The following is a 14,081-nucleotide window of genomic DNA, read 5'->3' as shown; positions in this document are numbered from 1 at the left end:
TCTTTTCAGTTCGCCATTAAAAGGTATCAACTAATGAGGACTCTCAATTCCAAATATTTTTTAGTCCTGCTCTCAAAATGGTGATGTGGGGTGGCATAATGTATGGATACTGCACCGCTCTGTTGCAATATAATTTTATGGCCCAGTTTTTGGAAGATGTCACAGAAGGTGATGCTCTGTTGGATCTGGTCATATCTAACAAGGCAGAGCTTGTTGAAAATGTCACTGTTCATGAAAACTTTGCTACAAATAAGCACAATATCAAGCTTACACTTTAAAAAACATCCTCAGGTGTTCAGAGTAAAAACACTTAAATTTAAGAAGATCAATTTTCCCAGGTTGAAGGCTGCACTTAATGACATTAGCTAGGAGAAGCAAATATCAGATAAAAATAGTAATACAAATGGTAAATGATTTAAGTTAATTTTGGTCACTTAGACTGCAAAATGTATTCCTATAGTACAGATGACAAAAAAATAAACCACACTGTGAAGAATATTGGAGATATAATTTAATTTGTATCCTATTTGGAATGGGATTACAAAACCCCCTTAAGTGTGCAGCTAGCTCAGCAGGGGGTTCAAGCCTCAAAGGGCTATGAGTGACAGATCTCACACCTTCAGTCAGCTCAGAGCAGAACAAAAGGCTTGCTGCCATGTGGATATCATGCAGTCTAAACTTTGTTGAATCAGCTATGATTCCATGAGGTGTTATGGAGATACTATAAGTCCTAGCCATACATCGTGTTTATTTCCAAGATCCCTAGAACATGGTGAGTGCCCAGCTGCGTCTCAACCCATTCTAGCATGCAGGGTTTTGAAGATACATAGAACAGCCCTAAAATCCACATAGCAAACCTGTATTTGGTCTTAAAGCATAGCATGGGCCCAGCTGGATCTGATGGAGCCATAACCACCCGCCTAGGACCATTCCGAAAGGAGTTATAATCTTTCATAGGTTTAGGAGTTTGCAGCTGCAGAGGCAAGGGGAGGGGATTTATGTTCAGCCCAGAGAGTAGGAGGGGAGTGACCCAAAGGGGATAAAGTGTACGGCTACGTGTTTCCTCTCTCTGTTATGCATGCAGTCCACTTCAGCAGTAGGTACCGTGTTGAGTAACAAGCTGAGAAGGGACCCAGAAGACAGCTGGCTTCCCATGCCCCCTGTGGCCCAGCGCACCCATGATCTAACATCATCCTATAATTGATATATATATTTTGTCCTACCACTATCTTTATTTGCAAATCTAACCATTGTATATGTGTAACCATCTTATATATAGTATATTGTCTAGTGTGCCTTTAAGGCATTTAAATACTGTATATAATTTAACCTCTCTCTTATTATTTCTCTATTATGTTGATCCATGAATCTACACGTCTGTTTCTCAGTTTAACTTCCTATACAAACGGTGCTGGTTTCTGGCCCAATATAATCCCATTAGCAGATCGAGCTTATATCTAAGGAGGAACTGGTCCTACCGGGTTGACAACACTCTGTTTCCCTAGTGCTAGTGAAAGGGGCCTCTCAGCCTGTCAGGGTTGTGAGCGAGTGTGGTGCCACGTTAGTGACTGCATGGGTCACATTCTCTCACTTCCCATGCCTCCGTGGACCCGTGTGGACAGGGTGTGTGTGTGTGTGTGTGTGTGTGTGAGTGAAACTGCACCAAGATGACCTTACTTGTCCCCAGTGGGTGTGGAAAGTGAAGTGAGGAGACCATATCATGTGACGTAATAGTGACGTCAGGCAAGGTGCGGGTTCATCACATATGGAGACAGTGGAGGGATTCCGTGTGATCGCTCTGGTGTCATCCTTCACATCCACATAGCTAGAGTTTCAAATGTTATTTATGACAGAAAAAGAGGGCTTTTAGAATATATACATTTAAAAGATCTTTACTATTTAGAAACTTTAAGAAGTTATATAGAATGTAAAAAAGTAAAAAAAAAAAAATAAGTAGAAAATGAATGTCAAGGAGCCAAGGAAAGTAAGACAAATTCCAAGAAACTGGCAAAAATATCCCAAGATCTATATAGGTGGGTTCCCTAATTAATGGTAAGGGAGAGTATGTCACTGAATATCAAGAGTGAGCAGAATTACTAAATGGGTTCTTCAGCTCAGGAGAAAAAGTAGCTAATCTACCCGATCTCAGTTCTTTTGCCATCTAATATAATAAGTTGCTTAAACGTAGATATGGTCCAAGCAAAGTTAAATAAAATTGACAGGTCTCGGCCTACTTGTGCACATAGGCAGAGACCTATAAATTCAGGGCAGCGGGTGGGGAGAAGCCACCAAGATCCACCTGTCTGACTAGTTTACAGTCCCCGGAGGCTATTAAAGTTTTTCTCTGAAACGCCAAACATTCAGATATCAGAGTCAAACAAACCTGTCTGAATTCATGCAGCCAGTGCCTAATACATGCTAATACATGAGCAGCATGTATCAGCTGTCAGATTCACTGTAAGCATTCCCACTTAGCATCAATTTTCCACATCTACCTAAAGCTTTTGCACAATTCTGTACATATAAAAATTACTACATAATTAAATCACTATATATGTAAAAATCTGCACTTTAGTTCTCCATATGTCACTGCAATCTTATCTTTTATTCTAAAATGTTTTGCCAAATAGTATCTATTAAACTGTGAATGTTAAAGAAAGTCTAATTAAAAGAGAGCTTTACAGCACTTACCAACTGACAATAAATTCTTTCTAACATGTTATTTTGCCAAACGCCTAACTATTCATTCACCTCAAACTTTAATTACTGTTTTTCCCCCATTAAAGAGTTTTATACATCTGTAAAGAAAGTTATATTTCTTTATGCTGCTAAAATTTGCTTTTAAGGTGTTATCCAACTTCTTCTCGTAAAATATCATGAGAAAACAACTCTGTTTTCACCTGTTCATTAATTTAATCAGAACTTTGAGATTAAAGTTAATTAGGATGTTAGTATGTTCATAAATAAAGAAGATTTCGGAGATTAAAAAAAAGTTAAAACCATTATTCATCTGTTAAATCCCCTTTGTTCCCTCATCTACTCACAAGTAGTCAATCACTTGTCTTAACAAGACCACTATGGACACACCTGAGGCCTATGATTAGTTGCAGCAGTCACTGGGGTGGGTGGATAGTACATCATTACAGCAGAAAATGAACAAAGTCTGGATGGGAACACTGAAGCAGCAATAAGGGTTTTATCAAGTGATTATTTTAATTCAGTTGTGACTGCGGGACAGCATTTGTGCTCTTAGTGTGACCCTAAAGCTAGAGGTCCTTAGCTATCCCTGTTCCCTAGATTACTCCTGAAGGTGGAGATGCCTGAGCCTCATTCCTTACTATGCTCCAAAGTGGCACTAGTCTGAAACATGTATCGGGAAATACGAAACCAGACAGACTGCAGAACTGAAACTCAGTCACACAAGATGCTCTCAGAGAAATTATTGTTATTATTATTATTACTTATTTATATAGCGCCATTAATTCCATGATGCTGTACATGAGAAGGGGGGTTACATACAATGTTATAGATATCTTTAACAGTAAACGAGTTACCACAACAAATACACGAAGGGATATAAAGTGTTTAGCCCGAGATGCAACAAACCAATAGAAAGACACCTAGGGTAAAAGGAAAGGGTTAACCAAACACCCCTCATAACTCTTTTGGTAATAACCAGTACACCAGAAAGTGTCCATCTCTCCTAGATCAGTATACAGAAAACTATTTCTGGCATCCTCTAATCAGTGGAGTCAGCTTAAATAGGCAAAGCGCAGACATGACTGGTTTTCCTGCACCATGTGACCACAGGCAATCAGCAAGTTTTGAACAGCTGACATGTGCTCACAATAGTCGCGGGTGGAATCGCGATCCACCCGCGGCCATTAACTACTTAAATGCCACTGTCAAATGCTGACAGTGGCATTTAAATGGCGCTTCTGGGCATCGGGCCAGAAATGGGCTCACTGGTGACCCCTGTTACGTAATGGCGGGTCACCGATGCGTTGGCATGACAACCCGATGTCTCCTGGAGACCTCTATGGTTGTCAGTGCTGAATTTCTATGAGCGTCACCCAGTGGTCGGCGCTCATAGCAAGTCAGTAATTCTGCTACATAGAGGCGATCTGCTCATCTCCTCTGTGTAGCAGAGCCGATCGAGTTGTGCCAGCTTCTAGTCTCCTATGGAGACTATTGAAACATGGCAAAGGTAAAAAAAAGTGTTTAAAAATATAAAAAATATGTAAAATTTTAAATCACCCCCCCTTTCACCCCATTAAAAATAAAACAATAAAAAAAATTCACACATACACATATTAGGTATCGCCGCGTTTAGAATCGCCCAATCTATCAATAAAAAAAGGGTTAACCCAATCGCTAAATGGTGTAGGAAGAAAAAAAATTCAAAACACCAGAATTACGGTTTGCTATGACATTGCATTAAAATGCAATAACGGGCGAGAAAAAGAACGTATCTGCACCAAAATGGTATCACTGAAAACGTCAGCCCGGCGCAAAAAAAATACGCCCTCACCCGACCTGAGATCATGAAAAATGGAGATTCAACGGGTCTCGGAAAATGGAGCAATTTTTTTAGCAAAGTTTGGAATTTTTTTTCACCACTTAGATAAATAAAGAACCTACAGTAGATACGTTGGGTGTCTATGAACTCATAATGACCTGGAGAATCATAATGGCTGGTCAATTTTAGCATTTATTGAACCTAGCAAAAAAGCCAAATAAAAAACAAGTGTGGGATTGCACTTTTTTTGCAATTTCACCACGCTTGGAATTTTTTTTCCCGTTTTCTAGTACATGAGATGTTAAAACCAACAGTGTTGTTCAAAAGTACAACTCGTCCCACAAAAAAAATGACCCTTACATGGCCATATTTATGGAAAAATAAAAAAAAGTTATGACTCTGGGAAGAAGGGGAGCAAAAAAAGAAAACGCTAAACTAAAAATACCTCTGGTCATGAAGGGGTTAAATAGACCACCAGGCATGCTGTCATCCTTAGGCATTTGTTGCTTTATCTAGTACATTTCATATAGGATCCAGGGCAGCTAAGAAATGGACAAAATCAGCAGTGCCGGAGCAAAAGCAAGAAGTCAGAGCAGGGGACAAAAATGCATCCAATTGCTTAGAAAACTAACAAGGCCGTCAGGAGTCACTGAAGTAAGGAAATGTAAGTTACAACAGCCTTGGCATTCTGACTTATTTGAAAATGGTTCACAATTTAAATTAAGAAGAAAAATTTAGCAAAAATATTTTTATACATTTTGTGTATTTACAGAATTTTAGAAAAGAGATTTTCTAATTTCTCAAGGGTGGTTTTTTTAAATTAAACGATTTATGGAAAAAAAATAAACTTAAATAAATGTCAAAGATAATGTACCCAGCCTTATTATGTAGATATAAACTAACAAAACTTCATGTGCAGAATTAAATTCCAAAACATACACTCGTGCTTAGCTCATAATCAAGATCTCTCAGAACACCAAAACACATACTTAAATGACATTAAAAAAAATTGTTTTCGAGCAACAGTGAACTTTTTACCACAGTTCATTGCAAAGCTGATTGCTTGGCTGCGCAGTGAAAAAAGGTCACATATGATCAAAGCAATTCACTAAAAATTGTTAATGTTTGTTATAAACCAAAACTGGAAAACTAGAGATTAAATAATCAGCAGGGCTAAAACAAAGGCTTTTATTGTTTTCATTAGGTTTTGACCACAAGTACTTGGGTACAGCACCTGGGGTACGTTATAGGGCAGGAGAAACATGCCTGGAGACTTAATAAGTGTTTTAATGATCAGTTAGAGGGCAGATCGTTACAAAGCTCCGTTGCACAACATATTTCATTGCATCAATTACAACTCAATTTGCTGCTTTCTGAATTCAGCGCTGAGAATTTTGAAACTGAATGACCGAACAATCATTGAAATGGAAAGACAAATTGTAGTTTAAGGAAGTGAGGGGGGAGTCTGTGTCTTATCTGCATGCTTTCAATCTGGTAAAGAAATAAATACAATATAAAAGTAATGATTTGCCAACCTGTTATCGTATCAATTGATTAAGGAATAGAATTTAAAGAGTAACTGCAGATTTTTATTTCAGAAATCAATAGTACACAAGAAAATAATAAACTTTGTAATATGTATTATCAGAAAAAATCTACTTCTGGACCAATTATACATTCTCAAAATTCTCAATTCACAGGTAAAATCTGAATTCAATGAAGACACAATGTTACCTTAGGCCTCTTTCACACTTCAGTTTTTTTATGTCTGTCGAAATCCGCCCTTTTTTGCGAAAACGTATCCGTTTTTTGGGGGGTGGAATCCATTTTTTTTCCATAGACTTACATTAATGGCGGATTGTGAAAGATGGTCATCCGTTGTATCCGTTATTTGACGGATCCGTTGGTATTTCAGCATCCGCCGTGTGGCATAGACGGACAGAGTAAAGTTTTTTCTCTGCGGCGGACCCACTTTTTCAATCTGTGCATGCCCGGAAATTCTTCTATTCATGTAATTTAACCCTAAACGCCATTCTAGCACAGCCGAAAAAAAAATAAAAATATCTCTCTCTCCCTCTCTCCTTTTCCAGAGTTCTGTTCCTTTAAAATTTCATTCACTTGCTGCTGCAGCGGATCCGTCCAAAAAACGGATCCGGTGCAACAGTTGTTTGCAAATCTCCAATGGATCCGTTTTTTTACATGGTTTGGGACTGACGTCAAAAGACTGAAATGTGAAAGAGGCCTTACTGAGATAGGAAATGACAGTGGATACTAACAAGATATATGTCAAAGCGAAGAGGAGGATTAGAGAGCAGTTAGAAGCAGAGCTGCTCCCTCCTCTCTACATGAGTTTTTAGAAAAACAATGGACATCTCCTATCTCAGTTATGTAAAAATCTGTCTTCACTGAATACAGATTTTGCTCTGGAGCTGAGAATTTTGAAAATGAATGATCAGTACTGGTAGAGAAATATGCTGATTTCTCTGATAAAATATATTGCAAACTTGCTTATTTTCACATGTATTATTGGTTTATGAAATACAAATTAAAGCCATGGTCTTTTGCTTCTCTGGTTCAGTCTAGTGATGAGCAAGTATACTCGTTACTCGAGATTTCCTGAGCATGCTCTGGTGATCTCAGAGTGTTTGGATGTCCTGGGAGATTTAGCTTCTGTTGCCGTAGCTGCATGATTTTCAGCTGCTAGTCAGCCTGAATTCATGTGGGGATTGCCTGTTTGTTAGGAAATCCCCACATGTATTCAGGCTGTCTAGCAGCAGCCACAAATCAAACAGCTGCGGCTACAGAAACTAAATCTCCGAGCACATCCAAATACTCGGAGATCACCCGAGCATGCTCGGGAAATCTCGAGTAATGAGTATACTCGCTCATCACTAGTTCAGCAATGTCTGTTTAGCTCCTTGTTGTATCATTGTTCCTTGTTTTGACCTCAGCTTGTGTTTCTTACTATTCTTTCAGATTCTGATTTTGTACTTTTCCTACGCTGTTGGTTTTGACCTGGCTACCTGACCACACCTGCCAGCTTGCAACACCGAACAGCAACTTAACTTATTCTGTGGCCCCAGCCCAGAGGCCTCTTATAAAGTTCATATTCCTGTATATGGTTTAAAGGTGAAGGCCAGACAACCTAAGGGATTTGGTAAGTGGACTAATTTGCATTATGCCTGTCGATGGTTGCCATTTTAGATTTGCCAAGTGGCCACTGTAAGAACATCTCACCAGCTGCCTTCACACAGAGGCACAGATTTGCTTTTCCCCACTTTTTCCCATCTATTTGTTCTGCGTCCATCTTCCTTGATTGTAGCACCATAACATGCAAATATGAAAAATAAATTGCATTACTGCATTAGAAATATGAAAAATTTAGAAAGTTTAGTGCATAAAATGGCCAAGTTATGTGTACCTGGAAGCCACGTTAAGGCATTTCTCATTTTCCAGGTCCCTGTCTATGCCAATCTTCACTAAGACTGAAGTCTCCATCTGAATGGGAACCTATGAAAAATCCTCTGTTTAGACTGAAGTCTTTATCTCTGTGGAGGGGAAGTGGCCCTGCTTTGATTAAAAACACCTGCAGCTAACAAGTGGAGTGCTCAGTCAGAAAGTAAATGAATACAAATTTCAAAAACTGACCTTCACATCCAAGCATAAACATTGTGTCAACAGGTGCTTAACCTAGAGTCACCAACTCATATACATTCAAGCAAAAAAGGAAGCACACTTTAGCGCCATAACATGCAAATATGAAAAATGAAAAATGAATTGCATTACTGCATTAGAAATATGAAAAATTGAGAAAGTTTAGCGCATAAAATGGCCAAGTTATGTGTACCTGGAAGCCACATTAAGGCATTTCTCGTTTTCCAGGTCCCTGTCTATGCCAATCCTCACTAAGACTGAAGTCTCCATGTTCCCCTCCACAGAGATATAGACTTCAGTCTAAACAGAGGATTTTTCATAGGTTCCCATTCAGATGGAGACTTCAGTCAGAGTACCTCATTAACATATTTTGATAAAGAGAGACTTCTGGAAAATGCAACAATAGATTATTCTAACAAGGTTCTGTACTTGGTTGGAATCATCATTTTGTGCTGACAGACTTCCTTAAATCAACAAAGCTCTACAATAAAGCTGAACATACCATCTCTTCTGTTATGAGACAGAAAAAACAAGCAAACATAATGTAATCAACTCCTTACTAGTTAAAAGGCTTGTATACAAGTATGTATTTATTCATACAAATGGCAGTAAAACTAATGTATGTAACAAACCAAAGAAATATTTTCTGAACTCAGCCTTCAATCACCCTACTTGAGCTTGCCATTAGTCATATTCTTCTGCGATCCATCCTTTAGCTCCACAAATCTTTTTTAAAATCTACAGTGCATCAGAATTATTGCCTACTACCAGCAATATAAAAGCACTGTTTGGATAGTGACTTACATCTGAATGTTTTGTTGCTGGTTTTTTTTGCCAAAAAAATCCCACCATGAAAAACATTGCAAAAATTCCCCCCATGGACTGACAGCGGTACAATAATGCAATTTTCTGCAAAGGGTTAACTTCTTTTGTTATATTAAAGTTACTTGTTTGTAAAATAGAAATAACAAATGTCTTCGTCTTACCGACAATGACTGTTGGCAACTCGTCTGTCCATCCTTGCTTTACTGTGATAAAAGGGAAGAATGAAAAGATAATTAGCAAGTGACAGAACTATGACTCATTGATATTAACTGATAGCTTGTTTACAATGCTGTGAAAAAGAGATCTGGAAGGGATGAAACACAATCTACATGTTATTGTGTAGAAACAAAAAAAATCACCACAATATTTCATAGTCTTGAAGTATTTTTTTTACATAGTATTTGCCTGCAAAATCATGGTGAGTGAAAACCCGAGCTATGTAAGATTAAAAAATGTCCAAGAAAGCTGAGTTTCCTCATAAAAACAGAGATGTTGCTGATGCTTTAAATAAGATTCTTTGTTGGGCTTGAATTTTTATGACATGGTGGATTGATTGGAAGTAGGACCTGCAATTGCCTCTCTCTCCATTATAGGTTTTACCCTTGATCCATGCTGAGCAGTTATAAAGCCACTGAGCTTGTTTCTGGGGCATAAATTCTCCCTGATGCAGGACTCGATCCGAAATGCGCGTCGGGGCGTGTTCCTGCTCGTACCGCAGTGACCATACAGGTAATCGCTTACTACAGCAATCACCAGACATACAATTTATTATGGCTGTGTCTGCTACTTTGCATTCAGGTTACCTTGTCCCTGCACTATGTCGAGGTTCTCATGATAACACTATATTTGTTATTGCGTTGCTACTGCAGACAGACTACCCACTGTGGCTTTATCATTAATCACATCTACTGCATATGCACTTTATTTTACCATACATGTAGTGCAATGGTATGCTGACATTCCACTCTATTTTCTATTCTTAAAGGGACACACACACTTTATTTCCAATGTCTGTATAATATTTATATATATATTTGTTATCAGTCTGGCATAATTTACTAATTGCATACACATGGTTTACAAATTTATGTACCTCAGTCCTCATATATCTTTACTTATAAGTATATTTTATATAAATGCATTTCCCTTGTTTATACCCTTGCCTTACATATATATATATATATATATTTTAAATATTTTTTTCACTTTATGAATTTTCATTTTTTACTGCAGTTTGTATCACTACCAACTTTCACTGTTGTGTCTTTTTATAATTTTTTTTTTTTAATTTTCAAAAAACCTTTCTTTAATCTTTGTCAGCATCAATTGATCACCTGTGTATTTTGCAGGTACAAACTTGTTGTCGTTAGTACCGTATTAAATCCCTTCCTTTTTTGTCTCAATAAGCTTTGTGTTTAATTATTTATTAGAATTGGTTCACAAGATTATTTTTTTGACCATATACAGTAGTTCGTTTTTTTCCTTCAATTTTAATATTTATGCATGCAAATGGTCTGCCATTTACTCCACAAGCAAGCAAGCTAGTATTTTTTCCTTTTCATATTATTGGACATCTTACAAAATACACATTAATATTCTTGATTGCTTTGCGCAGTGTGTAATTTCTCTGAATAAATGATTTGCAGACAAGGCAGAGAGGCAACGATTTGCAGACAATTGTCATTGCCAATTGAGCCATCATGAAATATCTCAACAAAGGTTTTCCTCAATTTTAATGTAACATTGTTCCAAATTTTGTACTTTTTTCTATCGCTTGATGCATTACAGTTGGCAACTTTGGGTATATTGACACATAAAATGTCTATTTTTTATAGTCTGGATAATGGTTGTTTTGTAGCAGTATGCAATCAAACTACAAACTTGAAACTCGGTCCATACTTGGATTAGACGACCGGGTCAGCTCCCGGGATTTCCTGACCTGTGCTAACTGCGTCATGTATATGAAGCAATTACCTCTTAGATATATGTGAGCATGAAATCAGACATGGAAAAAGACTTAGGCATCTTAGTCAATAAGAAGCTAAATTGGAGTGCCTAGTGTCAGGCAGCTGCCAACAAAGCAAATAGGATCATGGGATGCATTAGAAGAGGTCTGGGGACACGAGATGAAAACATAATTCTCCCTCTGAACAAATCACTCGTCAGACCACATTTGGAGTATTGTGTGCAATTTTGGACACCGGTGCTCAAGAAAGACATTATTGAACTTGAAATGGTTCAAAGGCGGGCTACTAAAATGATAAATGGAGTTGGTTCACTACAATACCCAGAAAGGTTATCAAAATTAGGTCTATTTACTCTAGAAAAGAGAAGACTTAGGGGAGACTTAATATATATGTACAAGTATATCAGAGGGCAATACAGAGATCTCTCCAATAAACTGTTTGTACCTGTAGAGTGGGTAGGCCGAGCTGGGGGGTGGTCCCTCTTCTGACTGCGCAGAGACGAAACAGAGACAAGATGGAGACAGATTCTAGGTGCAACAGGTCCAAGTTTATTCTCTCTTGCCGCCCACTTGACTCCCTCCGCAGTACACCGCACTTCTTTTCACTTCATGGCCCACCACTTCCAGGGCCCGTTATACACACCGTACTTTTACATTAGGGACGTACATGCACATACCGTCCCTTCTTCACTGTTTGACGCTCCTGACAGGTCAGTCACTGTGGCCGCCTTAGGCCCGTAAACCAACAGCAATTTTACTGGTCAGGCGTCGTGTCAAATACGGTGTCCCACACCCGGTGTCTCGTCTCTTCTGTGGTTCTTCCTGTCAGGACCACCCCCCTGAGGTTCTCTCTCCTCAGTCCCCCTGGTCTGGTTTTCCTCACAGTGCACGAACTGTCATAGTCCTCCTGTCACCTGAGCTCCCCCTGGGGACTGGAACTTTCTGGAACCCTCCCTCAGTATTTATATCATTCCCGGTTCCCTGTAACTGCCCCATGACCAACGGTTTCTTAAGCCCTAAGCTGATATAAAGTCCTTTGCTCACACTCCTCCCTGCCCTCTAATGGTCAACCCTGGTACTGCACGTCCACTACACTTTCCTAGCTGTTTCTCCACTATAGTCACTGACAACTATCTAAACTGTGCAAACCTTTCCTTCTCTATACTGACAGATCCGTCCGTCCATCAGGTCACCTTCCCTACATACCAAGGACTGTGACAAGAACAAGGGGGGCATTCTCTTCGTTTGGAGGAAAGACAATTTCTGCACCAGCATAGAAGAGGGTTCTTCACGGTAAGAGCAGTGAGGCTCTGGAATTCTCTTCCTGAGGAAGTGGTGATGGCCAACTCACTGAATGAATTTAAGAAAGGAATGGATGCTTTTCTTGTGAGTAACAGTATAGAAGGTTACGAATAACAGAATATTATAGGTAGATGGTTGACCCAGCTTAGGGGAAGGAATTTTTTCCCTATGGAGAAAATTGGCTTCTACTCTGTGGGTTTTTTGCCTTCCCCAGGATCAACAATGCAGACAGCAGCACTAAAAATAGGCTGAACTAGATGGACATAAGGTCTTCCTTCAGCCTTCAAAACTATGTTACTATGTTAATTGTGTTTCATATACGTGTAAGACTGGCCAAAGGTTCATTGGCGGCATGGAACTTGCTTTATATTTCTTATTTAAAAAAATATTCTGCAAAGCATAGTAGAGTATCTTGTAGTGGTGTAACGCTGTTCATCCTCCATCTAACATATAATACAGGAGAACAATATAAGGTAAAATACACCAGTGTCACAAAACTCTGGTGTTCTATGATAAAATGTATGGCTTAGATAAAATATGATACTCAAACATTGTTAATAGAGTGTTGCTGGTTTAATTGGTTTTGCCCCTGAGTGTCAATTTAAACCATTGTTGGAAACAGATGCTAACAATGCCGAATCCAGAATGGATGACATCACAAGTCATCGCAAAACATCAACTTTCTGTTCATGAAGAATTTTAAATCCAATAAAGGCCAAGGTAGAAAATCAGCACTAAGAAAATGAGGACCTAGACAAACATTATATTATAATTGTAGGTAATAAGGCTGAACATCCACATAATATATTTATAAATCAGCAAACTTACACATATTTTGAATTTGTTTTTGAGCTTTACCCTGACTTCAGTTTTTCCGTTGGGGTTTACATCTGAAGCCCTGGAAAACGGGAGTTGGGTGTTTATGTTGACACAGCCATTGACTTTAATGATGCAGATGGCGTGTGCTTCATTACAATGTGCTCTGTGGGACATCCTTTTTGACCATACACGCCTATTTGAGGTGGGCTCTAAGACATGGTCAACTGCGTTTTAGTGCCAGCCTCAAATAGGAGGATACAGACAAAAATAGTGACCGACAGGGCACACATCATTACAGTTAATGGTCCCATCAGGTCAGCGCCTACTCCCAAATCCCATTTCCATGGTTTCAAACATAAGCCCTGACAGAGCTAGTGACATTAAGGGTAAAACGCATTGTGAACATAGCCTGAATCCTCTTTGTTTGAACAAGTGTACGAAAAATGTTTAAATTCAGGGAACAATATGACATTACATTTGTCATTTTTCTCATAATGCAATGATTGCTCAATTGATCTACTTGATACACTGTTGCTTTTTGTGTCTATGTTCAATTAATATTAATAGATTTAATCACAATATTTCAGTTAAAAGGCAGAAAATAACTTTTGTGCACATAAAGTTCTCAAAACATTTGTGTTGTTGAGAGCACAGTTTTACACTGGAGCAAAACACACAACATTGGGACCCAGGCACACAGTAGTCATGTACACAAGTCTGTACAGCAACACAAACCTAGAAGTGCTCCATGAGCCATCCACAGCGCTACACTGTGTTACACAGAATTTTCCCCATGTTTCATACTATTGTATGTCTACTTTACTAAATATTATACCTCTTTCTGAAGCCAAATGCACCTCAGTTGGCATAATGACACATGTTATCCCATATGTAGAGCTGTCACCAACATCTTGAGATCATATCAGGTTCCAGAGTTATTGACATGACTGAATGAACAGTTTTAGGCGGTAAGCAACTATAAGGGAGTGTACCCAA

General features: G+C 38.7%; 1 protein-coding gene across 1 annotated transcript in view; it reads right to left on the bottom strand.

Annotated features, from left to right (window-relative positions):
* HDAC9 (histone deacetylase 9) overlaps nt 1-14,081 on the bottom strand; it is an 875,224-nt gene that overhangs the window by 563,120 nt on the left and 298,023 nt on the right. Inside the window, exon 3 of the mRNA XM_073581439.1 lies at nt 9,160-9,201. Coding sequence (XP_073437540.1) covers nt 9,160-9,201 — 42 coding nt within the window. The remainder of the gene's footprint in view (nt 1-9,159; nt 9,202-14,081) is intronic.

The sequence above is a fragment of the Dendrobates tinctorius genome, unplaced genomic scaffold, assembly GCF_039654945.1.
Source record: "Dendrobates tinctorius isolate UK_male_01 unplaced genomic scaffold, ASM3965494v1 ptg000070l, whole genome shotgun sequence".
NCBI lineage: Eukaryota > Metazoa > Chordata > Amphibia > Anura > Dendrobatidae > Dendrobates > Dendrobates tinctorius.
The sequence above is the reverse complement of the archived record's forward strand: the minus strand, read 5'-3'. Positions and strand labels throughout refer to the sequence as shown.